Raw genomic sequence first — 25,596 nt, 5'->3', positions numbered from 1 at the left:
AAGCCGAATTGGTGGATGCACCATGGGCCATCTGCTGTCAAAGCATGTAGCATCATGTTTTTAATATAAAGTTTTCTCATCGCAATGGAAAAAAAAAATCTTAAAAAAAAAAAGGCAAACAATGGATGATATATCAAGCTACCGACGAACAATAGTAGGAAACAATATCTCTATATGAATTCAGGAGATGCTAGAGGAGGAAACTCTCTGGTGACTAAACCAATTGAAATAATACTTACTAAGCTGCCACATGCTATACTAGGGCAACAACAATTCCAAAAATATATAACGAGCCCTATCTACAAATTTCTTTGCAAACTACTACTGTTCAGAAAATTGACTTGGACCGAGAGAGTAAACGATGCCCAGATAGGACAGATGGGAATTTTCTTCTTTCAAAACAATTATGCAGACTCTGCGACAACTTTCAGAATACTCGCTTCTTTGGATAAGCAACGATACCCGCTACCCATCGGTGCCGCTGAAACGAATTTACCTTCTTTGTTTGAAGGATTCAAAGCCACTGTTTCCATTATTCAACAAGGACTGCTGGTAGATGATGTAAAGGAGGCTATCAATAATGATGAGGAAGAATACGTTCTATTACGACATATTAACACTGATTTCGTGAATAAAACATACTCTAGCAATGACCTAACACGGTTACTTCAGGATGTGAAAACTAACGTGGAAAACCTGTCAATCAGAAAAACGTTAGAAATGGACGAGTTGACTAGATTAGATTCCATGATTAATGAACTAAATTCCAGGAAATTGAAGATCCTGGAAAGGGTAAAAAATATTGATAGTAAGTCTACCAATCTTGAGAGTGACGTAATACTGATAAAGGATAGAATAGATTTTATCAAGGAATATAGTTTGGAAGCCAATCATGAAAAGAGCGTACAAATGAAATTGGAAGAAGAAACGTTGTTCAAATCCTCATCCTCTACACAAAATAAAGAACCCGTATCGTCGCTAAATGATGATGAAACTAACGATACAAGGTTGAAAGGTTTTTATAAGAGGCCCCATGAAAAAAGCCAGGCCAAAAACAATAAAATGAATACTACTACAGAATCGCATAGTCGAAATTCAATGGCTTTCAGAATGACAATAACCCATGGTGAGCATGGAAACAGCATAACCGCACTGGATTTTGATATGCCATGGGGAACGTTATGCTCATCAAGCTACCAGGATCGTATAGTAAAAGTGTGGGATTTGAACCATGGAGGGCAAGTTGGAGAGCTGCCTGGTCACCTCGCTACGGTCAACTGTATGCAGCTAGATAAGACAAACTCCAATATGTTAATTACTGGAAGTAAAGATGCCACTATGAAATTGTGGGACTTAAATCTTAGTAGGGAGCTATATTTGGACCACAGTCCATTGAAACAGAATACAGAAGAGATTATTACACCATGTATCCATAATTTTGAATTACATAACGACGAAATCACAGCCCTATCCTTTGATTCGGAAGCTTTAGTTAGCGGATCTAAGGACAAGAAAATATTCCACTGGGATTTGGCGACGGGGAAATGTATTCAACAACTTGACCTTATTTTCACACCTACATACAGCGACATTAAAATGCCTGCGCGTTCCTTAAACAATTATACACGTTTACCTGGCACTGAAGCACCAATGATAGGAGCACTCCAATGTTACAACTCAGCATTAGCAACAGGAACAAAAGACGGTATTGTGCGACTATGGGATTTAAGAGTTGGCAAACCAGTAAGATTGCTAGAAGGCCATACTGATGGAATCACAGGTTTGAAGTTCGACTCTGAAAAACTAGTAACAGGTTCGGTAGACAATAGTGTAAGAATTTGGGATCTGAGGACAAGCTCAATACTTGACGTAATCGCGTATGATTTACCCGTATCCTCCTTAGATTTCGATGGTAAGTTAATTACTGTTGGTGCAAACGAGAGAGGGGTCAATGTCTTCAACATGGAGCGCGATGAGCATTGGATGACCCCTGAACCACCGCATTCACTGGACGGGGATGAGCTGAGTAGAAGAATTGCTATTGTAAAGTATAAAGACGGATTTCTCATTAACGGGCACAACAATGGAGACATTAACGTATGGACACTTTAGAGAGGGGACAGAGAATTTGACATATATAAGAAATTTTACTTTTTTATCAATTTTAGTATACAATTTATGTACAGCATATATAACGTACATACATAATGTAGTAGGAACATAAAGGTGGGGAAATGTATGAACTGTTGGCAGGTTTTTCAGCCCCTCAACGCTCTTAACCTTTGTGCAAGTTTATCTTCCTTTTCGTCGTCAACATTAACCTCCTTCGCCTTTATCTCTGGAACGTTGTCCAGTTTTGCACTTTGCTTCAATTCCATGCCGTTTTCATCAGCAACTTTGCTCATTAGTTCATCCACTTTATCATTGTCCACCAGCATAGCATCAGAATTCACACCCATATCTTCATACACGTTGACACTAGTGTCCAAATCTTCAAACTGCTGTTCGAACTTGTCCATTATCATAGTTATTTGTTGTAGATTCATGTTCTGCAATGCCTTATCCATGCCTTTGCAAACTTGTCCCATGGATGCAGACACCTGTCTCATTGTCACGGCAGTTTGCACCCTTGATGCGACTGAATCCACTCTGGATGCCAACTTCAGCAGTTGTAATCGTTCATTTTTTTTTCTTATAGCATTGGATGCATATATACGAGATATCTCTTCATTTTCATTGAGGGCACGTTTAAGCTTGTTGGTTTCCTGTTTCTCCTCTTTTGAGGCTTTATTTGCTTGCTTTTGCAGTTGTTTTGATGTAAATTTGAGTTGAAAAAGAGTGTTTTCTAAACCTGCTGCAGAATTACGTGACATTTTTTCGATGGGTTGTTAGACTTGCTAAAAGTTTAAAGTAGTTCACTTTTCATCCAACCATCCTTATACTGATGCGCTTTTATTCTTATCATTTCTTTAGGGGCAATTTTTTCTAGCATCAAACAAATGGCAGTGCGTTACCCGTTTATCAATAATAAGTGTCACTAAATCATACTAAAATATATATAATATCTTCTGTAATATTTATACTGTAATAAACGCTATGGCCCTTCTCAAAGTTGCGGGTGAGATTGTACTGAGGCTCTAGAGTGTAGTTCCACTTCCAATTGCTTGCATTTTTCGTTCAGTTGGAATATGTGCTTTTTGTATAGGTCCGTCACCAGCTCCAGCTCGCTTATCTTAGTCTTTAGTTTGATTACTTCCTCCTCATTATGTAGCTTCCAGGTCAGTTCTATTTCTGGCACAGCAGAGTCTGAAAAAGGTGAGGGTTCTAATAGCGTCGACAAGGTGGGCAGCCTTGTCAGCTCTATATTCGACGTGTATATATCTGAACCGTTGATCTGATAGAGGTAGTTCTTCCCACCAGGTTCGCAGGGGTCCAAAGAGAATTTTCCCCGCTGTGTGGTGCACTCCTTTGTATTGGGGAGGGCTTCCTTCGGTTTCAATAGCGGTTTAATGGATCCGCTCACCATGAATTTTTCCAGAATGGAAACCTTGGGGTTATTGGTGGGCAACGAACCACTATTAGTTGTGAGCAGTCTCTTCTTTCTTTTGAATATTTTATTTGGGTCGTTAGAATGGGTATTGGCATTAGTGTTCGCGTTGTTATTATTCAGTTTTTTCCTATTTCTTGACTTAATGGTGTCAGTCTTCAAACTGATAGGTCTTGGTTCCCCGTGCAACTTCAGGAAAAGGCCACATGCATTACAGAGAACAGTACCGTGTTCATCTCTTCTCCATAGGGGTGTTTTGACTGTGAAACAATTCTGGCACGTGGGGTGGTCCTCTCCATCACAGTCTTCCACTCCAGCAGCAGCAGAAAGTGTAGGCGAGGGCAGCTTCAACGAATCACTAAGCACCATTCTCTTGTATATAATATGATATGATATAATAATATAGTATGACGGTAGATAAACAATCCCCCTCAGTAATACAAAATTACTACATTCCTAAAAAGAATAACCAAAAAAAAATCGATACAACAGTAACTGTGGATGCATCCAAACTCAAACTGACGCTGGATGTATATATACTAAGCAACAGTTGCTGATTACAGTCCAGGGATGCCGCCACAATGCAGCGAGATAAGCCAAAGATCGGATTCTATCAAGCATTCTTTGCTGTTTGATTAGCACTAGTGATAAGCGATAAGGTAGAAACTCGTTATCAACGACAAACGGGTGAAGATTGCTACAGCCCTGTGGGTTGAACAAAAGACACAAACATTATGATGAAGACGCCTTAGGGAAAGATTTAGTGAAAATTAGTAGGATAATATAGGCCGGATAGGTTGCTGTTAATTTAGACGACGCATTTGAGAGGTACGTACACAAGAAGAATAGAAAGGCATAAACGAGCGTGATGTCCAACGTGTCAACAGCGTCTGGAACTCACTTCGCCCCACCTCACACAGATGGATCGATCATTGAAGAAGTAGATGGGGTACATTCAAGGCCAGATGAATTAGACGACCAAGAAGTATTGCGGCAGTTGCCTGAGAATGGCAACCTGAGTAGCAGCTTGCAAAGAGACAAGCGAAGAACTCCCAACGACAAGGAGGCCGAGAGGAAGCATGCGTTGCCCAAATCCTTTGTAGATAAAAATCTGAGTGATGTGTCGCCAAATCACTCGTTAGACCATCTTATGCTGTCTATTGAACATGATCCTCGCCGAGGTTCTGATGAGGAAAATATGCACCGGCTCTATAACAATCTCCATAGCAGTAACAATAACATTCATTCTAAGCGGAATTCTAAAAGAGAGGAAGCAAAGAACCTTCAAAGGCGTCCCTCTTCAGTAGCTTACACCCAGCAGCAGTTTAATGGCTGGAAGAAAGAGTTTGGTCATGCTTTTAAAAAAATCTCAGCCATTGGTAGATTGAAATCTAGCGTAAACTCTGCCACACCCGCTGGAAGCGGCCATCGCCACAACCAGCATCAGCATCAACAAGTGAAGGAAGAAGACTTGTACACGCAAAGACTAGCCTCTGATCTATTGGATTCGTTATTGGCAGGGTGCCCAGCCTCATTGTTCGCAAGCACACAATTTCTGAGGGATGAACATGGTAAGAGGAGGGCACCTCTGCTATTAGCTAAGCTGGATGTAAGAGTGTCCCCTTTGAAAAATGACAACAACATTTTGGATATCACCAATAGTAACCATAATCATCACGATAACAACAACAATACTAGCAACGATTCTGATAGAAGACCTTCTATTCCAAGGAGATCCAGCATTATAAGCATTTCATCCAATGTGGCAGAATTCATGTATGGTAGGAACGAAAATTCTTTATTTAAAATACACTTAGAATATGGGATTGATGAAAGCAGGCTCAAATGGTCTATTATAAGAAGCTATAAAGATATCAAGTCACTACATCACAAACTGAAAATCGTCGCATTCCAGCAACTCACTATAAGCAAGCTCTATAGTGATAACAACAGATATCATTCGTTACAACTTCCACATTTTCCCCATTATAAAGAAATGGTTAAGGAGAGAAATGTGCTCGAGAGAAAAGCGGAAAATAAATCATCCTCTCCAGCCTCAGCTCCTCATACATCGGAAAATAACGGTAACGATAGTGCCAGCAACATTACATCGTTAGAAACTTTATCATCTTCTGAAATTTCTGAGTTTAATATCAATAACGTAAAGATGAAACATTTACAAGACTTGATTGACGAACCTGATGATTTCTCCCAACCGATCCATTTGAGATTAGAAAGATATTTGAGACTACTGAATATTGCATTGTGTTTAAGACCTCATGCAAATAGATTGTTTGAATTTTACGAATTATCTCCTTTAGGTAATTTATTGAGTCGTGAAAGTGGGTTCCAGGGCAAGCAGGGATATTTAGTAATTAGATCTACCGCCAAAGCTCAGGGTTGGAGGGTTTCTCATTTTGGTAAACATGCGTTTAAAGATATGATTGATAGACATACAACCAAATGGTTTCTGGTAAGAAATTCTTACCTCACTTATGTGTCTGATCTTTCTTCGACAACCCCTCTAGACGTATTCTTAATAGATTGGAAATTTAAGGTTAGGTTTTCTGGGAACAAGAATAATATACTTGATAATGAAAATGAAATTAACTGGATAATACATGATCCAAACTTAGAAATCAATGACGAATTAGAAGAATTTAATACTGACAACCACGCCAATAATATCCTAGACAAGAATGCGAGTTCGAAAGCGCACCAAAAAAAGAAATCAAATATATCTTCAAAACTATTGTTGCTGACTTTAGAAAATAGCGAAAGGAAGCTGAAAATTATTTGTAAATCAGAGAGTTCATTAAAGCAATGGATGGGTTCGATTATTAAAATGTCTACCTCAACACCCTGGTCAAAACCAAACAGATTTGGTAGTTTTGCACCCGTCAGAACAAATTCGTTTTGCAAATTTTTGGTGGATGGGCGTGATTATTTTTGGTCGCTAAGCGAAGCTCTCTTAATGGCAAAAGATGTCATATATATCCATGATTGGTGGCTGTCTCCTGAATTGTACTTGCGACGTCCAGTGAAAGGCAACCAAGGGTTCAGAATTGATCGTATGTTAAAAAGTTGTGCCGAAAAAGGTATCAAAATTTTTATCGTGATTTATAGAAACGTGGGGAATATTGTTGGGACTGACAGTCTTTGGACTAAACATTCTATGTTAAATTTACATCCAAATATACATATTATAAGGTCTCCTAACCAATGGCTACAGAATACATATTTTTGGGCACATCACGAAAAATTTGTCGTTATTGATGAAACATTTGCATTCATTGGTGGTACAGATTTATGTTATGGTAGATATGATACTTTTGAACACGTTTTACGAGATGATGCAGAATCTTTACTAGATCAGAATTATCCTGGTAAGGATTATTCAAATGCTAGAATTGCCGATTTCCATGATTTGGATAAACCATTCGAATCAATGTATGATAGAAAAGTTATTCCGAGGATGCCATGGCACGATGTGCAAATGATGACTTTGGGTGAGCCAGCCAGAGACTTAGCTCGGCATTTTGTCCAAAGATGGAATTACTTATTGAGAGCCAAGAGGCCTAGTAGGTTAACTCCATTACTAACCCCGCCTTCAGATTTAACTGCCGAGGAACTGAAGAGCCTGCCGATGTTTGAAATACTACGTGAAAAATCGACTTGTGAAACTCAAATACTTAGAAGTGCTGGGAATTGGTCACTTGGGTTAAAGGAAACCGAATGTTCGATTCAAAATGCCTACTTGAAGTTGATTGAACAAAGTGAACACTTTATTTATATTGAAAATCAATTTTTCATTACATCAACTACCTGGAATGGTACTTGCGTGTTGAATAAAATTGGTGATGCTCTTGTTGATAGAATTGTCAAAGCTAATCAGGAAAACAAACCCTGGAAAGCCTTCATTCTTATCCCGCTAATGCCAGGTTTTGATTCTCCAGTAGATACTGCAGAAGCTTCAAGTCTTCGTTTAATTATGCAATTTCAATATCAATCGATTTCGAGAGGTGAACACTCTATCTTTAGTAAACTGAAGAAATTGAATATTGACCCAGCTCAGTATATTCAGTTTTTTTCACTGAGAAAATGGTCAACTTTTGCGCCAAATGAAAGGTTGATTACCGAGCAGCTCTACGTTCATGCTAAAATTATGATTGCTGACGATAGAAGATGTATTATAGGGTCTGCTAACATTAACGAAAGATCACAATTGGGTAATAGAGATAGTGAGGTAGCAATTGTTATCAGAGATACCGACTTGGTAAAGACTAAAATGAATGGTGACGAGTACTACGCGGGAAAATTCCCATGGGAGTTAAGGCAACGTTTAATGAGGGAACATTTGGGTTGTGATGTAGATCTTGTTGAGTTTGTTGAAAAGAAATTCGAAAGATTTGAAAAGTTAGCTACGAAGAATTATAAAACGCTTCATACCCTAAACAATGAGGGTGATAATGGTAACAATTGGAATGAACGGGAAATGATAGATTCCGCTATGATTGAGTTAGGTTATCGTGAAACCTTCGGTTGTAAATTCAGTTCTCAATGGCAAAATATTTATGGAAACAGTATCAATGATGAAAGCGCTCAATGTGGCATAAACGAAAAGGAAGGAGGAAGAGAAGTTGAAAATGTGTATGAAAAACTTTTCAATTCTGTGGATCATGGTAAATCATCCCGTAAGAAAACGCCATTGCCCAAACACGGCTTCGCATCTTTAGGACTAACATTCAACCACAGAGCAGGCATCGAAAATGTCGGTATAAGAGACCACAAAGTTTTAAGCACGGATCCAAGATTAAGAAAGAATAGCGAACACAAAAAAGAAGTTGACGGTTATGGTCCGGATGGTTGGAAAAAGGAATCTAATGAAAAATTTAAGGCTGACGCAACTGAACAGCTAAAGGAGTGGGCATTGAAATCAATGGCCTCAAAAGTTCTCGACAATAAAGGTGTGATAAAATCCAAAATGCCACAGGGATTTTCAAATTACTTGCCCGATGAGAAAGATCTGGAAATGTATCTCACGGATAAAACTGTTACGAACAGAAACAAATGGAGTATGCTAAAAAGGATATGCTACTTGCAATATTTGTCTCATAAACTTGACGAAAGAAAGGTACAGAGATTGAAGAAAATCAAAGATATGAGAAGACATTTAAGTTCAAGCACGGAGAGTACCAAAAATGGGTCTAATAGTCTACCATTGAACGAAAAGAACAATGAAGGAGAAAGCACTAATGTTGAACAGGATAGCGAAGGCGACGAATATCATAGACTACATGAAGATATTTTGAAAAACCAAGAATTAGATGATAGTTCACTGGACGATCTACTTTCTCAGATAATTCCCAAGATTACTAACTTCAACAGTGGTGAAATTGATGACGCGAAAAAGGAAGAGTTATTGAAACTGAACTTCATTGATCCATATTCCTTTGAGGACCCTCTTATTTCTTCGTTTTCCGAAGGGTTATGGTTTACTATTGCGCTAAGAAATACACTACTCTACAAGTTAGTATTTCATTGTCAACCCGATAATGCTGTACAGAATTGGAAAGAATATGGAGAATTTACTGAATTAGAACAAGAATTTCAAATAAACCAGGAGAAGCTGATTGACTTAGAAGCAGAAAATATTATTCATACAACTACAAATGTTGTAGATAAGGAGAGGGAAAAAGAAAAAATGAGAAAAGCCGCTGAATTGAGAATGAAGTTATCCGGCAGTTTGCTGTACGGATTTAACCAAAAGGTTTTTGATAAACATACGGCGCAGAGAATTTTGGAAAGGATCCACGGTCATTTGGTCATTTTCCCAACCGAATGGTTAGCTAAAGAAGTTGAGAGTAGAAATTGGATTTTTAACTCGGATAGACTCTCACCAATGGAAATCTACAATTAAAGGAATATCAAAGCAAGCAGGAATTTTACCTTCCCATCAACCCAGTGTATATTTTTTTTATCTCTTAAAAGCATTCAATATTGATATATAATCAAGTTTACGCGATACATTCTTGGTCAACAGGGTATCATCATTGTTCTTGTTACTGATTGCATTTTTATACTTCAATATATATATATATTATATCATTATGTACTTTATCTCAAAAGAACTCAGTATTTTCTATTTCTGTGTTCTATTGCTCAGTAGTTGTAAAAACTCAATTTTTTGGATAAGTCGATGCCAAATAAACTAATTAGGTAAATTATTGATAATCCTAACGTTGGTAAAAGTATAAAGTTCAAATTTTTCAAGAACGGCAACTGGTTGTAGCCATAAAACGTTAAAATAAAATAATGGCCAATAGCGAAACAGTATAACGAATTACCAATGAGTAAAGAAATCCAATTTTGTAGATTGATTATAGGCAACAATAAAAACTGAATGAAGTATAGGCACAGTAAGATGATTAAAAATGAATTACAATGAACATCAAAACAATAAGCCCATTCTACAACGCTATTTTGGCTGGATTTGAATTTAAAATGTGATCTATTCAACAAAAGGTAAAAAATCGTCGCCATAATAAACCCAAATATGAAGAAGTCTAAAACCACCATCATTACTAAACTTTTGAAAAAATGGCCTATAATGCCAAAAAACCCCATATCACTCTCATTATTAAAACCTGAATTATAAATTGACCAAATAATAGAGCTGAGTGAAATCAAAGCTATCTGGAAGATGAAGAAAGAGGGGTCGTCTCTAGCCCACTGATTTTTCGTCTGTCGCTGATAATATATTGACCTATAAGCCTTTCTTGGATGGAAAATCAGATGGAACATTTCCCAGCTGGCTGTCTCGAGGTCCAAATTCTTTGGTGTTTTAAATAGCCTCTTGATTACCATCGGCACAGATTGTTGACCATATCCTCTTCCTGAACTATTCTCATTACCATCACTGCGCTTCCTCTGACCTTGCTGGCCTGCTGGCAAGTCGTTGGAATAAGTCGGTAAATATGACATCAATAAATTCTTAGACTAACTAGTGGCAATGAGGCAAAAATTTGGTGCGGAAATCTGCTTCTTTCTGGCTTTTTGCAACTACTTCAACAGATCTAAACCCTGTTAAGTTTAGTATTCTTGTAAGGTCTATTGGCGATCACTAAATCGTTAGAAGTGACAGTTGTTAGAAATTATCATTCTAGATCACAGGTTGTCGATATTCTTTATTAAAACACATTTATAGCATAGTATACTACTCATGTGAAACATTAAAGATATCGAATTAGTCTTTTATTTCTCTGGAAATTGTTCAACTGACTTATCCATCTGATTATATCATAATGAACACATATCATTATTAACGATATGCTCTATACTAGAAAGTGGTAATAAAGGACCTTTCTAGTAAACACAGTTTAAAGCTTATTCATAGCAATTTTATGTCGCACTTCACAAAATACGAGCACTGTATCATGTCAGTACCTAATTCAAAAGAGCAGTCGCTCTTAGATGACGCATCCACATTGTTACTGTTTTCTAAAGGAAAAAAAAGAACTGAAGAAGCCTCAAAAATAGATTCTAAAGCTGATATTATTGAGCATAATCAGTGCCATGAGAGGGAAAAAAAGGGAGCAGTAGCAATGGCAGCAACAGCATTGGCTACAGCAGCTACAGTTCCTTTAGCTTTGAAAAAAATTACTGAGCAATCGACAGTAGAAGCAGCAACATCCACCACGGCAAAGGAAGAGATCGAAAAGCAGCCTCAATGGCCGGTACCTGATTCGTACATAGTCGATCCTGACGCGGGTATAATTACATGTATATGTGATTTGAATGATGATGATGGATTCACTATCCAATGTGACCATTGCAATAGATGGCAGCATGCTATTTGTTATGGGATCAAGGATATTGAAATGGCACCCGATGATTACCTCTGCAACTCCTGTGATCCAAGAGAAGTAGATATTGACTTAGCTAGGCGAATACAACAAGAACGCATAAATATAAAGACCGTAGACCCCTCTACACCTAATAATAGTGCCAGTAATAAGGATAACGGTCGGGACAGAGCTCCAAGTACAACTATCAGTGATGGTGGCGATAGCTTGTCAACGAATCAAGAGAATAGTAACTACAAGGACAAGAGGAGGAAAAGAAACCCATCGAGTAATAGCATAGACCTCAAAAACGGAAGCACTTCAGCCAATTCTTCCGAGGGATTGGCTATTATGGCAAAAAAAAAAGAGCATTTTCTGAGTGCCAAAGATGCATATGGTGCAATATACTTGCCTTTGAAAAAAAATGTGTTTAAGAACGATCTGGTCGAACCGTTCTTAAATAAACATATGGAGGATAACTGGGTCATACAATACCCTCATAAAACTTTCAAATCTCTGTCTATTGAAGTCAAACCGTATGCTGATATTGCATATTCCAGGACTTATCCAGGCTTTACGAAATTAGGAGTTTATCTCAAAAGGGACTGTATGAAAGGTGATTTCATTCAGGAGATTTTAGGAGAACTGGACTTCTACAAAAATTATCTCACAGACCCGCGAAATCATTACAGAATATGGGGCACAGCTAAAAGAAGGGTCATTTTCCATTCTCATTGGCCGATATATATAGACGCACGCCTATCAGGGAACTCAACTAGGTATTTGAGAAGAAGCTGCCAGCCGAATGTTGAATTAGTAACCATAAAATTACAAGACGCAGACAATAGAAATGACAAAAGCAATGGAATAAAAACAAATAGAATAAAGTTTGTTCTGAGAGCTTTGAGAGATATTTCAGAGGACGAGGAGTTATACATCAAGTGGCAGTGGGATTCAAGACATCCTATATTAAAATTAATCGAGGGCACGACAATAGACTCTTTGAATGACCTTGAAAAGTATGGCCTGATAAATTCAGTAGAAACAATTTTAAGTAACGGCGAATGTGGTTGCGGGAATAGTTCTAAAGATTGCTATTTACTGAAAGTAAAGAGGTATTCGCAAAGTATCTATAAATCTGTGAAATCCAGGGGGAAAATGAACAATAGATATAAGCTGAATGAAATTCTTAACCAATATGAGCACAAAAAGAGACGTGAACCGCCAATTTTACATAGACTAGAAGAAAAGGCTCAATATAAAATCGAAAGAGCTCCAATGCTTTTGAATAATTTTCATCAACAAAAATTTTTCAATCGAAATGATGGTACTAAAATTTCTCAGAAGGATATTATCGATAATGAAAAAGATGCTAATGGTATTGCGAAACCCTTCAAATTCGCTTTATTCGCACAGTATTCTTCTAATATCTCTGTTTCCAAAAAGAAAGAAGCTACAGGAAAACCTTTTATAATTAAGAAAAGCTCAGATTATGATGAATCTCACATTACTAATATCAAAGAATTACCAATTCCAGTTCCTTTACCAATAACCAAGACGTCAAGGCAAACTGCAAATGATCTCGAAAACGGACAATCAAAGGATGAACACACATTAACTAGGACCCCTTCTCTTTCAAGTTTCAATAAAGAATTATCAAGGGAAGCACCGCATAATCAATCGAAAACTAAAGAGACTATGACAGAAGCTTCAACCAATTCAAGGCAAGAATCGTCACCAGAAAGTTTAAGGCACTTATCTGATTTTTCTTCCTCCCAACTTCATTCCAAAAAAAAATTAAGTTTTGCGGATTACAGAAAAAAGCTACTGAAATAATTATGGACATTCTCTTTATACACCTATATATACTTTGTTATACTTAAAAAGTGAATATTCGTTATTTGTTAAGATTATATTTTGGTTAATATTAAATTACAAGCATCAACTAAAAGTATATATTTGATGAATTATAAATGACCTATATGCGAAAAAGGGAAGCAATAAAAAATTGGTGGTTGAAGAGTGAAAATGTGATCATGTAAATATTTCAGTTCAGAAAGCCTCTTTACTTCTTGACCTATATAATGAATAGCCCTCATCATTGGCCATATCATTGTCTCCATCTTCATCTTCGGAGTCCTCATCACTTGATATCTCATTATCCATTCGATCATCAACACTAGTGCTTAGTGCCGCTTCTTCGTCTTCATCATTATTATCCAATGCAGATAAAGAATTGAAAAGAACAGTCTTTGGTCTTGGTGGAGTTTTTGGAGTAGTATATAACGGATTACCGGGTCTAGCATATGACTGACCATCATCATTAGGATCCATATAGTCATCATCATCGCCAACACCATCAAAGTCGAACTGGTGCTGAAAAATATTCTGGTCTTGCAGTTTAGGATCTGAAGGTTGCGACCTACTGGGAAAATGGTCTGGGGGGAACAATGAAGTACCTGAGGCCCATTTGTCACTCCTGTTTTCGTCATTATCCTCGCTATATAGGCTCTTGTTGTCTCTGTCCTCAGATATTTTATCGTTAAAGTCGGATTCGGCACTTTTGGATTTACCGTCATCACTATCATAATCATCGTCATTAGTGCCGACATTAGAATAGTAATTTTTATTGTCCACATCACTATACTCTGCGTAATCTTCTTCATTTTCATCATTCTCGTTATTATTGAAGTTATAGTATAAGTCCATGTTTCCAGTATCATGTCCATTACTAAGAAGTTCATCATTTTCTCTATTCCCGTAATTATCGTTGCCATCTGTATCACCAATTATATCTTCGGAATCAGAATTTCTGATAACATCATCATCATCGCTTTCCTGCTCATTGCCAAAATCTCCCAGAACTGTGTTATACTTCTCTCTCGTATCGGCCAAGGTTGTTTCACTATATTCTTTCCAAAATGGTTCCTCAAGTCGATCTGAAACAGCAGTATTACAAAACGTCAGCTTCATTTCGTCAATATATTCTTTGAACTTCGATATTTCTTCGGCGATCAATGTCAAATGACCCATATAGCCATAGCGTAAACCAGTCTTTTTTTCATAGTCTTGACATGCCTCGTCGGCATCTACTATCTTTTTAGTTAGGTATGCATCAACCAAATAATCTTTCAAAAGGAACCTATTATAACCAGTTTTGAGGGGACCATTGAATATTTGCTGGGCAATATCAAAAATTACATTATGCAAAAAGTTGTTCCAAGGAAACTCGGTGAACATGTCAAGGATAATGATCAATATTTTAGTGTCTTCTAGGGCAATCTTTAGTCTATCTCCAACAAGCGGTTTTTCCCTTAGACATTCTCTAACGGATTCTGTATCAGACAAAGTTTCATCATACAACTCAACCCCAGAGGCATCATTTTCTAGTCCCTCCACTACCTTCGCGTCTGATTTCACATCAGCTTTCACATTTGATATCCCAGTATCATCTAGTTCACCCTCTTCGCCTTCATCTTGATTGTTAATTTGAAGAGCGCCTAAATTTTCTGTGATCTCCTTCTCTTGCACACAATCCTTATCGTAATATACCGCGTCATTGTTCGCAATGGGTGTTTTTTTTTCTTTTTCAAATTCTTTGGCCCTTTCTATATCGCGTTCTTCGGCAATAATCTCGCCATTAGGCTCATTTAGTAGTGTCATATTAGAACAGTGCAATAGTTCTGCAATAAGTTCGCAGATTTTAAACCTCTCAAAGCCCAGGGGTTCAATACTGCCAAATGGCATTTCCATTAATGGCAACTTTGTTTCGTTTAGCATACTAGCAAAATCCGGCATATGCTTAGCAAAAAGCTTGACCAAATGTATCAAGTGAATTGGATCTCGATCAGTGGGAGGATGACTTTCTAAAGTGGTGTATACTAATTGAATGAAATCATAATCTGAGTTGTTCTTTCTAATCAACTCTATTATAATTCCAACACCATTACTTAAACATGTACCACCTTGTAACATTATCTTAATCAACTTTTCTATCATTTCTTCTGATACTAATTGTCTTGTCAATTCATTAGGACCTATTCCCGAAGCAAGCTCATTGCTTGAGTTAGTGCTCAACGTGACAAATGCCTTAATAAAATCGCCGGCCGCAGACTGTGTGGAAATGCCGTATTCCGGATTAAGATGATCTAAAAGTTTAGGTATTAATTCCTGTGATTTTAGTATCTTTATGACTCCTGTAGGAGAATCTGGTTTATCCGTCGAGATAACTTTCAAAAGGAAGTCCATCAAAGATGGATTGTCGACATGTGTCAAAAACCTTGCAACCAAACTGTCTCGGCTTAATATAAACTCTAACATTCCTGTTATATCCATATCGAGAAGTCTCTCATTTATTTTCATGAAGTAAGTGGAAGCAGGTATCGGTAAGGGAGCTGGGTGATCTAGTATTGACCACAATCTACCAAGGAGGTCTTTATTTTTCATTATTGCGGCGGATATAGGCCATACATCCGCTGATAAAATCTCAGCAGCTATCCTGGCTCTTCTAGTCTCCACTTGTTCTTCAGATTCTGGGGGCAAAGTGATGCTTGTTTCTTCGGAATCGACACTCCTCTCATCCCCAGAGTCATGATCACTATCGTTTGTGATTTCTTCTGAGTTATCTTCTTCAGCATCCTCCTTTTCACCCTTCCTGTCCCGTTCTATCAAAATAGGGCGATCGTTTACACCTTCAATAATCTCAGGCTTTTTAACACTATCTGCTCCTTCTTCGAGAACCTTCTCGTTAGTAACATATTCTATCAATTTTGATAAAACTTCAGGATACTTCAAGAATATTAGTAGCTTGAAATTGGAACACATTAACTCCGTGTATAGCTCGTCATCATCCAACAAATCGTCTAAGACATCTAAATTGGGTCTGTAGTTTTCATATTCCGATTCCGTAGTAGGCAGATTATTTTCTTCTTCCTTCTCTTCGTTCTCGATAACTATTTTCTCTTCAGAAGTCATGTAACCATGTGACGATTTATCTTCTTCATCATCAGTACTTCCTTCACGTGCGCCAGTAGGTACGTCCTCATCTTGATCCTTACCGATTTTAATAAAGGCACTATTTAAAATCTTAGAAACCGGCGACTCTATTGAGTAATCCTGACCAAACTTCCAGAAAGAACCTGACATGCTGTTATAATCGTTTCGTAACTAAAGCAAATAAAGAAGTGAAATAAGAGAAGAGGATACCAGAACTTATCAATTAAACACTAAAGTAAATGAACGAACAAAACAAAAGATGATAAAGGAAATGCTAAAAATGAAATACTTCAATGAGATACGCTTCGTGTATTATAATACAAAAAATGACAATCAACCGTACGAATTACAAGGCAAATGCAACTCTTTATTCGTGAACCGGCCTTTGCAAGAATAAAAAATTCTTGACTTGATAAAAAATCTATTACGAACAAACAATTGCGCGGCAAAAAAAAAGAAATAAAAGGTGAAATTACAGTAGTAAATATCCAACACCTTCCTTACCTTTGATATGTCTTAGAGTGGACGAGGAAAAAGCTGAAAAGGGTCTAGTATACCCTTGACGTATTGATGTTATTTTTACGCTGGTCATTTTTTACTCTGTCAAATCGTTGAAAAATTACTACTAGGATATTACCCGCGCTATAGTTTTAGAATTATAGCCGTGAATTTGTCCATTAAGAATACAGACATATATATATATATATATATACATATGCATAGACTTATTAAACCCGTTAGCCTACCGGATCTCGAATAGTGGAAGGAAGCTCTGGAAGAGGCCGTTCGTAGGCTAAGTAGGATTCATCCCCATTCTCAGAAAGGCATCCAAGCATATAATCTATTACCAACGTAATTCCAGCTTGCCCATAAAGAGAGTTGATTATTTTATTCTTGATAATTTCGGAGCCTAGCTGCCCCTCTAGCTTCCTTAGTACTTGGAGGGAAAATATCTGAAATCTGTCATAGAAGCGTATACGAAAGGAGATCAATTTCACTAGTAAGTCCAAAATGATATCGACGTCAAATCTTCTCATAAACTCATCATTAAAACCCATGGATAAATAGAGGTTCAAGAGATGGTAACAACTGATAGGGTCAAACCTTGCCAAAATACTTGTTCGTAGGCATGCTACTGCATCGGGTAAGTCACTGACTCGAAGCAAAGTTAAGCCGAGCAGTTCCCATTCCAACCCGCTGTATTTCGCCGTAGCCTTATTTTCTTGAGATGAAGTGCTAATACTCAAGTCTTCATAAATGTCTAAAAACATAGAATCAAACCATCTCTGGCATAGCCTCTTCTGACGCAGTTCTGTGGACAGTTTATCTGAAGAATCTATCATTTTGAATTTGCTTTCCATAACGAAAACCTCAGACCTTAGCTGAAGTAAGGCATTCCAGCCGATTCTAGCAACTAGCTCCATCAACAGAAGACGCACTTGCTCACTAAACCAACTCGTTTGTCTGGTTTCTTTGCTTCGTTTCAGTAACATTAGATCGCCTACAGTGTTTACCTCTTGCTGAGAGACAAAGTTTATGAGATTGTCACTTTGGGGTCCGCAAATGGGTCCTAATTCAAGACAGGATTTATTCCATATCTCTTCAATACATCCGTATTTAGATTCGTTGGGCATTACAGTGCGTCCAAATATTATTGTCCTCAGCTCCAATTCATTTTCGTAATGCATGGTATTCATGAGGTGATTCAACTCATGTGAGGTCATAGTACAGTGTTCTCTGCTATGGCATAATGGTGCCTTGTAGAAGTTCATATGCAACTTAAACGCATTGATCTGGGCCTGTTTAACAATGTCGTATTCAGCTAAACAGGGCATCGAATTAATTGAGAGCAGTGCCTTATCGTACTGCTGTAAAAAAACATAGCTTTTGCACAACAGGAACCAAGACTCAAAATTGTCTGAAGATAAATTAGTGGCCAATGTGGCAATAGATAAAGATAGTTCATAGTCGTTGCTATCCAACAGAAACCTTGCTTGAATGCTTAACACATCGGTGATGCAATTGATTAAGTCGGAACTGTAAGGGTCGTCAGATGCCAATTCATATAGTTCGGGTAGTAATAGGTCTAATACAGCATGTATTCGTTTAACCATTTCTAAATCGCGGTCACTGCTTTGTTCCATGATAGAAATAATAACAATAGCGTAATATCTAGAATTTGATGGGTCGTTCGTGATTAGTTTATCTAAAACTTGGATCGCATAGTCTGTTATAAATCCTGGAGTTATAGACAGGAATACCAATAATGATTCGGTTAGGTAGTTATTTAGTATTGTTGCGTAGACGCTCTTCGTAGAATCCCAACCACATTCCAAAAATCTTGGTAAGAATTTACACAATGAATCAATTACCCTTTTGTAATCACTTGGGCATCGATTTTCAAAAACAAATGGCAATTCCACTAACCCAGGCATTTTTCTTTCAAAATCTGAATTAATGATCATGCTTCTTATGCAGCAGCTCACGAAAGTTTCTTCCCAAATGAGATCACTCAACGATATTTCATTTTTTCCATCCAAACAATCAATAACATTAACTTGATAAACGTCTTCAGATTCATATCTTAACCTGATGTCCAATCTCTGAAAGATATTGAAGGTGCAGTAGGTCGTAATGTTGTCATTCTTCAAGGATACTGATTTCAGTTTCTTGCCATCATTCCATTTTATCAGCTTCAAAAATGCAATTGGCATGGAGATACTCGAAGCGTCGATCCCGGTGATGTAAAAGAATTCGCCAATTTTTTCATCATGAAATTTATCTAGCTCTGTACAATGGATTAAGTCTGGAGGTCCAATACCAGACTTACCAGTACTCACCAATTCAGTTAAAAGGGATGTTCTAAAAATTAAGCTTTCACCATGCACTTTCTCCAAAGTCCTTGGGTAATCTATGGGAACATTTTTACGTGTTGGCTTTACACGTTGCTGTGAAATAGCACTTGATGGAAGAGAACCTCCGACCTTTTTATTTTTACTTTTCTTGGCCTTCGTAGATCCCCATAAAAAACTCATATTCCTCGAGGCCAATTGATCTATTAATTTTACTTTATTACTTACACCACTGGATATATGTACCCTTTTTCTTTGCACGCAATGTATCTTAATTGCCGTTTTTCATTTTCTTTTTTCTATTTTTATGTTGAAATTTGGATACACTATTATCCATATCTTATTTTTCCCAAACGATGTAACAATGCCTCGGAGAGTTGATGACGGCTTGTTCAAATAACACGGCATTGTACGACACCAGAACCATACTCTTTCCCCCATATTAACCTTATTACATCACTGAAAAGACAATAGTATGAAAACTGCAAAACAAAAAAAAATAATTCTTCCCCGCCAGGACTTGAACCTGGAATCTTCTGGTTCGTAGCCAGACGCCGTGACCATTGGGCCACGAGGAACAAGAATCCTTAATTATGTTGTATTACGGGTTTGGGTAATACCGAATGTCTTGACAATCCTAAAGTCGTTCAGGAGAGTAACTTGTTGTCAGACTTATTATTGTTGGAATGAAATTCTAATATCATCTATTCAATATTATATTATAATATGCGGTGCAAGACGATGGCATAAAGACTAAGAAAATGTCATCAAATTCAATGGAAGCTGAAATGCAAAGATTGAGAATGTAATAGGATAATGAATGATAGCATATAAAGGGAAAGAAGATAAAGTAATAATACTATGTAGAACTATCGATTCCCTTTTGTGGATTCCTATATCGTCGAGGAGAACTTCTAGTATATTCTGTATACGTAATATCATAGCCTTTAGTAACAATGGAATCCCAACAATTATCTAATTATTCACCCAATTCTCATGGTAGCGCCTGTGCTTCGGTTACCTCTAAGGAAGTCCATACAAATCAAGATCAATTATCCAAATATTCACAAGAAATCTCAGGCTTAAATACGTTGCTCTAAGAAATTTTGTGATAGCAGACCTGATATTCAAATACATTAGAATAGGAAGCTATTGGAATAGGAATCAAGTGTCGTTTATTGACTAGTAGTCATGACACTAGTAAGTTATTACATTCGGCGTAAAAGGAGGATACAAGTTATGAAATACAGTAGTCGAATCTAAAAGAAGCTGATGCAAGCGATCACTTCTTACAAAGCAAATACAAGATAATAACCAACTGATAGCTTGTATTCCTATTGCTTTTCAGGATGAAAACTAAACATATATAATTAGCGCTTACAAGAATAGTTGGCCTCATTTTATGTCGGTAAGAAATAGCGCCACGAATGGTATCTCTTTTGTGAAGAGGAGTAAGGACTCCATTCCCATTATTTTACCATGTTGGAGAGTATGCCGCTCTATCGAAAGAGTCCAACACGGCACAGCACCATTAGAGTTAGATGTATATAGCTTCTTACATTTCATTTTTACAATAGATAAATTTCATCCGAAGAAAAATGAAAAAAAAAAAATGAAAAAATTGGTAAAGCCTATGGTGAAATGTAAGTATCATAGTGCTCAAATAGTGAACGAAATCATCTTAATCATAGATTTCTTCACTGTAGTTGATATATATCATTTTGAAAAACCTAAGCATACCGCAGATCGAAAGCAAGGATGTCGGAGTTTAATATTACAGAAACTTATCTGAGGTTTCTAGAAGAAGATACTGAGATGACAATGCCGATTGCTGCCATTGAAGCATTGGTCACATTATTAAGAATAAAAACACCAGAAACAGCGGCGGAAATGATTAACACAATAAAGAGTTCCACGGAAGAACTTATTAAATCCATTCCGAATTCGGTATCCTTGAGAGCCGGTTGTGATATTTTCATGAGGTTTGTCTTAAGAAATCTTCATTTATACGGTGATTGGGAAAACTGTAAACAGCACTTAATTGAGAACGGTCAACTTTTTGTATCGAGAGCCAAAAAATCACGTAACAAAATTGCAGAAATAGGGGTAGATTTCATAGCTGATGATGATATCATTTTGGTACATGGTTATTCGAGAGCAGTATTTTCGTTATTAAACCACGCAGCAAATAAGTTTATTAGGTTTAGGTGCGTTGTGACAGAATCAAGGCCAAGTAAACAGGGGAACCAGTTATATTCTTTACTTGAGCAAAAGGGCATACCTGTGACCCTTATTGTCGATAGCGCGGTTGGGGCAGTAATCGACAAAGTCGACAAAGTGTTTGTTGGTGCTGAGGGTGTGGCAGAATCAGGTGGTATTATAAATCTCGTAGGTACTTATTCAGTGGGTGTTCTAGCACACAATGCAAGAAAACCATTCTACGTGGTCACCGAAAGTCACAAGTTCGTTCGTATGTTTCCATTGTCTTCCGATGACTTACCTATGGCCGGCCCTCCTTTGGATTTCACACGCCGTACAGACGATTTGGAAGATGCATTGCGTGGGCCCACTATCGACTATACCGCACAAGAATACATTACTGCATTGATCACAGACTTAGGGGTCCTAACTCCAAGTGCCGTTTCAGAAGAGTTAATCAAGATGTGGTATGATTGAAAAAAATCACGGGAATATATAGCCTTATGTACGCAATAACTTAATAGAAACAGAGGAAAAAGCACAAGAACATCTTTTTTTATGAACCGATGTCAGATGCTGTTCTTTCTTTGATAATGCATTATGTACTTCAAACTAAATTATCTATATAGTCTTCTTGTTTTTCTAAAGCTATCAAGGTTTTATCTTCGGCTTCCTTCACTACAGTTTCTTTGAACTGCTCAAAAGTACCTTCTGCCCAGGTCAATTCAAGGTTAGCCTCTTCATCGGCCACTTTATGTGCCAGCAGGGAACCAGTGAGCCTGTTCTGTGAAGGATCATTGACGCTCTTGACAGACATGGTGACCACCTGAGCACGTTGTGAGGAAGGATTGGGGTTCCTTTTGGCGTCCTCCTGCTTTCTTGTTACATTCACGTCGTCAATATACCTAAAATATGGTTTCAGTTGTGCTACCCTCTCAACAGGTACCAAATAGACCTGCATATCTTTGACAAACGCAGCATACTGGCCATCGTTTTCCACGCCTACGCCTTTTAATGTCTGGACATTGACACCGTTCCAATCGCTCTCAGCTTTATCCTTGTTATAGAAGGCCTGTTCATCTAAAGGAATGTCTATTTCCCATAGATGCGACTTGGGTTTATATCTCGCCGCAGAGATGAACGGATGCTCAGCAGGCTTGCGTCCCACCAGCCTTGGTCTATTTGCGTACTGAAACACATGTAGTGACTCATCGTTTCCGGAGATATTCAATGGAAACTCCTCGATTACTGGGTCATCCTCTTCTTCTTCACCGGTATCTTCTCCAGCTGTTACTTCTTCGGCTCCTTTCTCTTGTTCGTTAGCAATAGCGCTGTCTGTACCGTTCTCATCCGCTATCATATCAACATCATTAGACTCATCCTCAACATCAGCACGGTCCTGCGTCCTGTCTTCCTCCTCCTCTTCAGTAACAAACAACTTGTTGTCAATACTCATCTATAACACCAACCTACTGCACGTTTACCTGCACTGTTTCAGCCAGATCATCTTAGCTCATCTCTCGCTTTATTCATCATCTACATTTATTACAACATTTCTTTTTTTTCTTGAATAATTTTTGCCAGAATACTAACCCTAAGACCTGAACAATTGAGCGAATTTTCCAAGATACCTACTACAAAACAAATTAATACCCTAGGAAAAAACGTTGAAAGCCCTGATATTTTAGGTTGCCGATTTTCTTGAAAAATTTGCGATGAGCTTAGAAAAGTAAAAGATTGATACATGTATGTGGTATTTGTAATTTAAGAAGGTATGAATATTTATATTTCTTTTCGTTTCTGATTATTCAGCCAAGCAAGCACATTTATTCAGCAATTTTACCACCAGGATGAGCGATGATGATTCGATGCTGCTAAATTTTACCACCAATGAGGACGCTACAGGAAGTTCCTATAAACAAGCTGCCAAGGTCACAGGCGGTAGATGGAAGGATAGAAGAAGAATGAAGATGAAGCTAGACGGCAAGACTGCCTCGAGGAAAAGGAGGGCAAACAGTACAGGAGACCAAGGGTCAGTTCCGGGAAGAGGTGAGAATTCCGGTAGAAAAATACATAAGGATAATGCCAATAGTTCTGAAGAGCAGGAAAAACATAAAGGTAGAAATGCTCATAATACTCAGGGAAGAATTCTGCCAGCTGATTCTCAGTTTGTCTCTTCTCTGTTTACATCCAACAGAGAGATTACAACCGCGGTAAACACTAATATCCATGATGAAAATGTTGCCATCAATCCGTCTAACGCACCATTGAAAGGTGATCTGTTTGCGTCTCTAGGCGTCTCTGATATCCTTGTTTCTCATCTGGAGGAAAAAATGCGTATCAAAAAGCCTACGAGCATCCAAAAGCAGGCCATCCCTCAAATAATAGGTAACGCGGGGAAGAACGATTTTTTCGTTCATGCTCAAACAGGTTCAGGTAAGACTTTGTCATATCTCTTGCCCATAATATCTACTATTTTGAATATGGAAACCCGTGTTGATCGTACTTCTGGTGCGTTTGCCTTGGTGGTTGCTCCTACGCGTGAATTGGCATCGCAAATATACCATGTCTGTTCCATCCTTGTCTCATGTTGTCACTATTTGGTCCCATGTCTATTGATTGGTGGAGAACGTAAGAAATCGGAAAAAGCTAGATTACGTAAGGGTTGTAATTTCATTATCGGTACACCAGGTCGAATTTTGGATCATTTGCAAAATACAAAAGTTATTAAGGAGCAATTGAGTCAATCTTTGAGGTATATTGTATTGGATGAAGGAGATAAGTTAATGGAGTTGGGGTTTGACGAGACAATCAGCGAAATTATTAAGATTGTTCATGATATTCCCATCAATTCCGACAGATTCCCCAAGCTACCCCATAAGTTAGTGCACATGCTATGTAGTGCTACGCTAACTGATGGTGTTAATAGGTTGAGAAATGTGGCCTTGAAAGATTACAAATTGATTAGCAATGGTACAAAGAAGGACGCTGATGTAGTAACGGTAGCACCCGATCAACTGTTGCAGAGGATCACTATTGTCCCGCCCAAGTTGCGTCTTGTCACATTGGCTGCTACTTTGAACAATATTAGCAAAGATTTCATCAATACTGACTCGCAGTCCAGCACGCTGCGTACAATCGTATTTGTATCATGTTCGGACAGTGTGGAGTTTCATTATGACGCATTTTCCGGAAGTGATGGGCACCATAGAAATTTGACAGGTGATTCTGTAAGACTACTGACAAAAGGAAACACTATGTTTCCCTGTTTCTCAGATTCGAAAGACCCTGATGTAGTGATTTATAAATTGCACGGTTCTTTATCTCAACAAACTAGAACCTCCACATTGCAGCATTTTGCTCGCGAAAATGAAGCCACCAAGGGAAAACATTTGATCATGTTTTGTACAGATGTTGCAAGTAGAGGCCTAGATCTTCCCCAAGTCGGATCTGTTATTGAGTTAGACCCACCATTTGCTGTTGAAGACCATTTGCATAGAGTGGGTCGTACAGCGCGGGCTGGTGAGAAGGGTGAAAGTTTGTTATTTTTACTTCCTGGCGAAGAGGAAAAATACATGGACTACATTCAGCCTTATCATCCGATGGGTTGGGAATTATTGAAGTTTGATAAAGAAATACTAATGCCGGCTTTCAAAGACGTGAATGTCAATAGAAATGATAAATTCATTAGGAAAGATGAAAAATCGTCTAAAAATAAAGATGTGGGTGATAAAGAATATGAGTGGGATACGAACGCCACAACATGGCATTTGAATATAGAAAGACGAGTAGTGGGAGATTCTGCGTTCAAGAATTTGGCTGTTAAAGGTTTTATTAGTCATGTGAGGGCTTACGCAACACATATCTCGCAAGAAAAGAAGTTTTTTAACGTGAAGTTCTTGCATTTGGGCCATTTGGCTAAAAGTTTTGGATTACGTGAGAGGCCTAAGGCTATGGGATTGCAAAGTAGTAAGGATGGTAATGAAAAGAAGCCAACCAAGGAAAACTCTAAAAATAAAATGTTTCGTATGGCTCGTATGGCAGAGAAGCAAATAGCAAGTGAATTTAACTATTAAATAGACGAACTAGCATTGATTCTTATAGAAAGATTGTATATTAACAAGATAAAAGAAAATCGTAAAACTCACAGAAAGTGAAT

At 37.8% G+C, this 25,596-nt stretch overlaps 11 protein-coding genes and 1 non-coding gene across 12 annotated transcripts; 5 read left to right on the top strand and 7 right to left on the bottom strand.

Annotated features, from left to right (window-relative positions):
* Positions 1-174: 174 nt before the first annotated feature.
* On the top strand, positions 175-2,112 carry CAF4 (Caf4p; the record flags this gene model as incomplete). The annotated part of the gene is made up of 1 exon (XM_033911766.1): positions 175-2,112. The coding sequence occupies one exon, from the start codon at positions 175-177 to the stop codon at positions 2,110-2,112; it is 1,938 nt and encodes a 645-aa protein (XP_033767657.1).
* A 146-nt stretch (positions 2,113-2,258) lies between these two features.
* Positions 2,259-2,873, bottom strand: DID2 (Did2p; the record flags this gene model as incomplete). The annotated part of the gene is made up of 1 exon (XM_033911765.1): positions 2,259-2,873. The coding sequence occupies one exon, from the start codon at positions 2,871-2,873 to the stop codon at positions 2,259-2,261; it is 615 nt and encodes a 204-aa protein (XP_033767656.1).
* Positions 2,874-3,106: 233 nt separating this feature from the next.
* Positions 3,107-3,916, bottom strand: DAL80 (Dal80p; the record flags this gene model as incomplete). The annotated part of the gene is made up of 1 exon (XM_033911764.1): positions 3,107-3,916. One exon carries the CDS (start codon positions 3,914-3,916, stop codon positions 3,107-3,109), a length of 810 nt encoding a protein of 269 aa, XP_033767655.1.
* A 499-nt stretch (positions 3,917-4,415) lies between these two features.
* On the top strand, positions 4,416-9,467 carry SPO14 (phospholipase D; the record flags this gene model as incomplete). The annotated part of the gene is made up of 1 exon (XM_033911763.1): positions 4,416-9,467. One exon carries the CDS (start codon positions 4,416-4,418, stop codon positions 9,465-9,467), a length of 5,052 nt encoding a protein of 1,683 aa, XP_033767654.1.
* Positions 9,468-9,709: 242 nt separating this feature from the next.
* On the bottom strand, positions 9,710-10,531 carry GMH1 (Gmh1p; the record flags this gene model as incomplete). Its single annotated transcript, XM_033911762.1, has 1 exon — positions 9,710-10,531. The coding sequence occupies one exon, from the start codon at positions 10,529-10,531 to the stop codon at positions 9,710-9,712; it is 822 nt and encodes a 273-aa protein (XP_033767653.1).
* Positions 10,532-10,983: 452 nt separating this feature from the next.
* Positions 10,984-13,227, top strand: SET3 (histone-binding protein SET3; the record flags this gene model as incomplete). The annotated part of the gene is made up of 1 exon (XM_033911761.1): positions 10,984-13,227. One exon carries the CDS (start codon positions 10,984-10,986, stop codon positions 13,225-13,227), a length of 2,244 nt encoding a protein of 747 aa, XP_033767652.1.
* A 216-nt stretch (positions 13,228-13,443) lies between these two features.
* Positions 13,444-16,536, bottom strand: SAP190 (Sap190p; the record flags this gene model as incomplete). Its single annotated transcript, XM_033911760.1, has 1 exon — positions 13,444-16,536. One exon carries the CDS (start codon positions 16,534-16,536, stop codon positions 13,444-13,446), a length of 3,093 nt encoding a protein of 1,030 aa, XP_033767651.1.
* A 587-nt stretch (positions 16,537-17,123) lies between these two features.
* On the bottom strand, positions 17,124-19,421 carry BCH2 (Bch2p; the record flags this gene model as incomplete). Its single annotated transcript, XM_033911759.1, has 1 exon — positions 17,124-19,421. The coding sequence occupies one exon, from the start codon at positions 19,419-19,421 to the stop codon at positions 17,124-17,126; it is 2,298 nt and encodes a 765-aa protein (XP_033767650.1).
* A 322-nt stretch (positions 19,422-19,743) lies between these two features.
* SPAR_Ktrna13R lies at positions 19,744-19,816 on the bottom strand. The gene has a single exon. It is a non-coding gene; the product is annotated as a tRNA-Arg (tRNA).
* A 1,180-nt stretch (positions 19,817-20,996) lies between these two features.
* Positions 20,997-21,914, top strand: GCN3 (translation initiation factor eIF2B subunit alpha; the record flags this gene model as incomplete). The annotated part of the gene is made up of 1 exon (XM_033911758.1): positions 20,997-21,914. One exon carries the CDS (start codon positions 20,997-20,999, stop codon positions 21,912-21,914), a length of 918 nt encoding a protein of 305 aa, XP_033767649.1.
* A 130-nt stretch (positions 21,915-22,044) lies between these two features.
* RPC37 (DNA-directed RNA polymerase III subunit C37) lies at positions 22,045-22,893 on the bottom strand (the record flags this gene model as incomplete). The annotated part of the gene is made up of 1 exon (XM_033911757.1): positions 22,045-22,893. The coding sequence occupies one exon, from the start codon at positions 22,891-22,893 to the stop codon at positions 22,045-22,047; it is 849 nt and encodes a 282-aa protein (XP_033767648.1).
* Positions 22,894-23,287: 394 nt separating this feature from the next.
* DBP7 (putative ATP-dependent RNA helicase) lies at positions 23,288-25,513 on the top strand (the record flags this gene model as incomplete). Its single annotated transcript, XM_033911756.1, has 1 exon — positions 23,288-25,513. The coding sequence occupies one exon, from the start codon at positions 23,288-23,290 to the stop codon at positions 25,511-25,513; it is 2,226 nt and encodes a 741-aa protein (XP_033767647.1).
* Between the last annotated feature and the right edge of the window lie 83 nt (positions 25,514-25,596).

The sequence above is a fragment of the Saccharomyces paradoxus genome, chromosome XI, assembly GCF_002079055.1.
Source record: "Saccharomyces paradoxus chromosome XI, complete sequence".
Taxonomy (NCBI): Eukaryota; Fungi; Ascomycota; class Saccharomycetes; order Saccharomycetales; family Saccharomycetaceae; genus Saccharomyces; species Saccharomyces paradoxus.
This window is presented reverse-complemented; position numbering and strand designations above follow the sequence as displayed.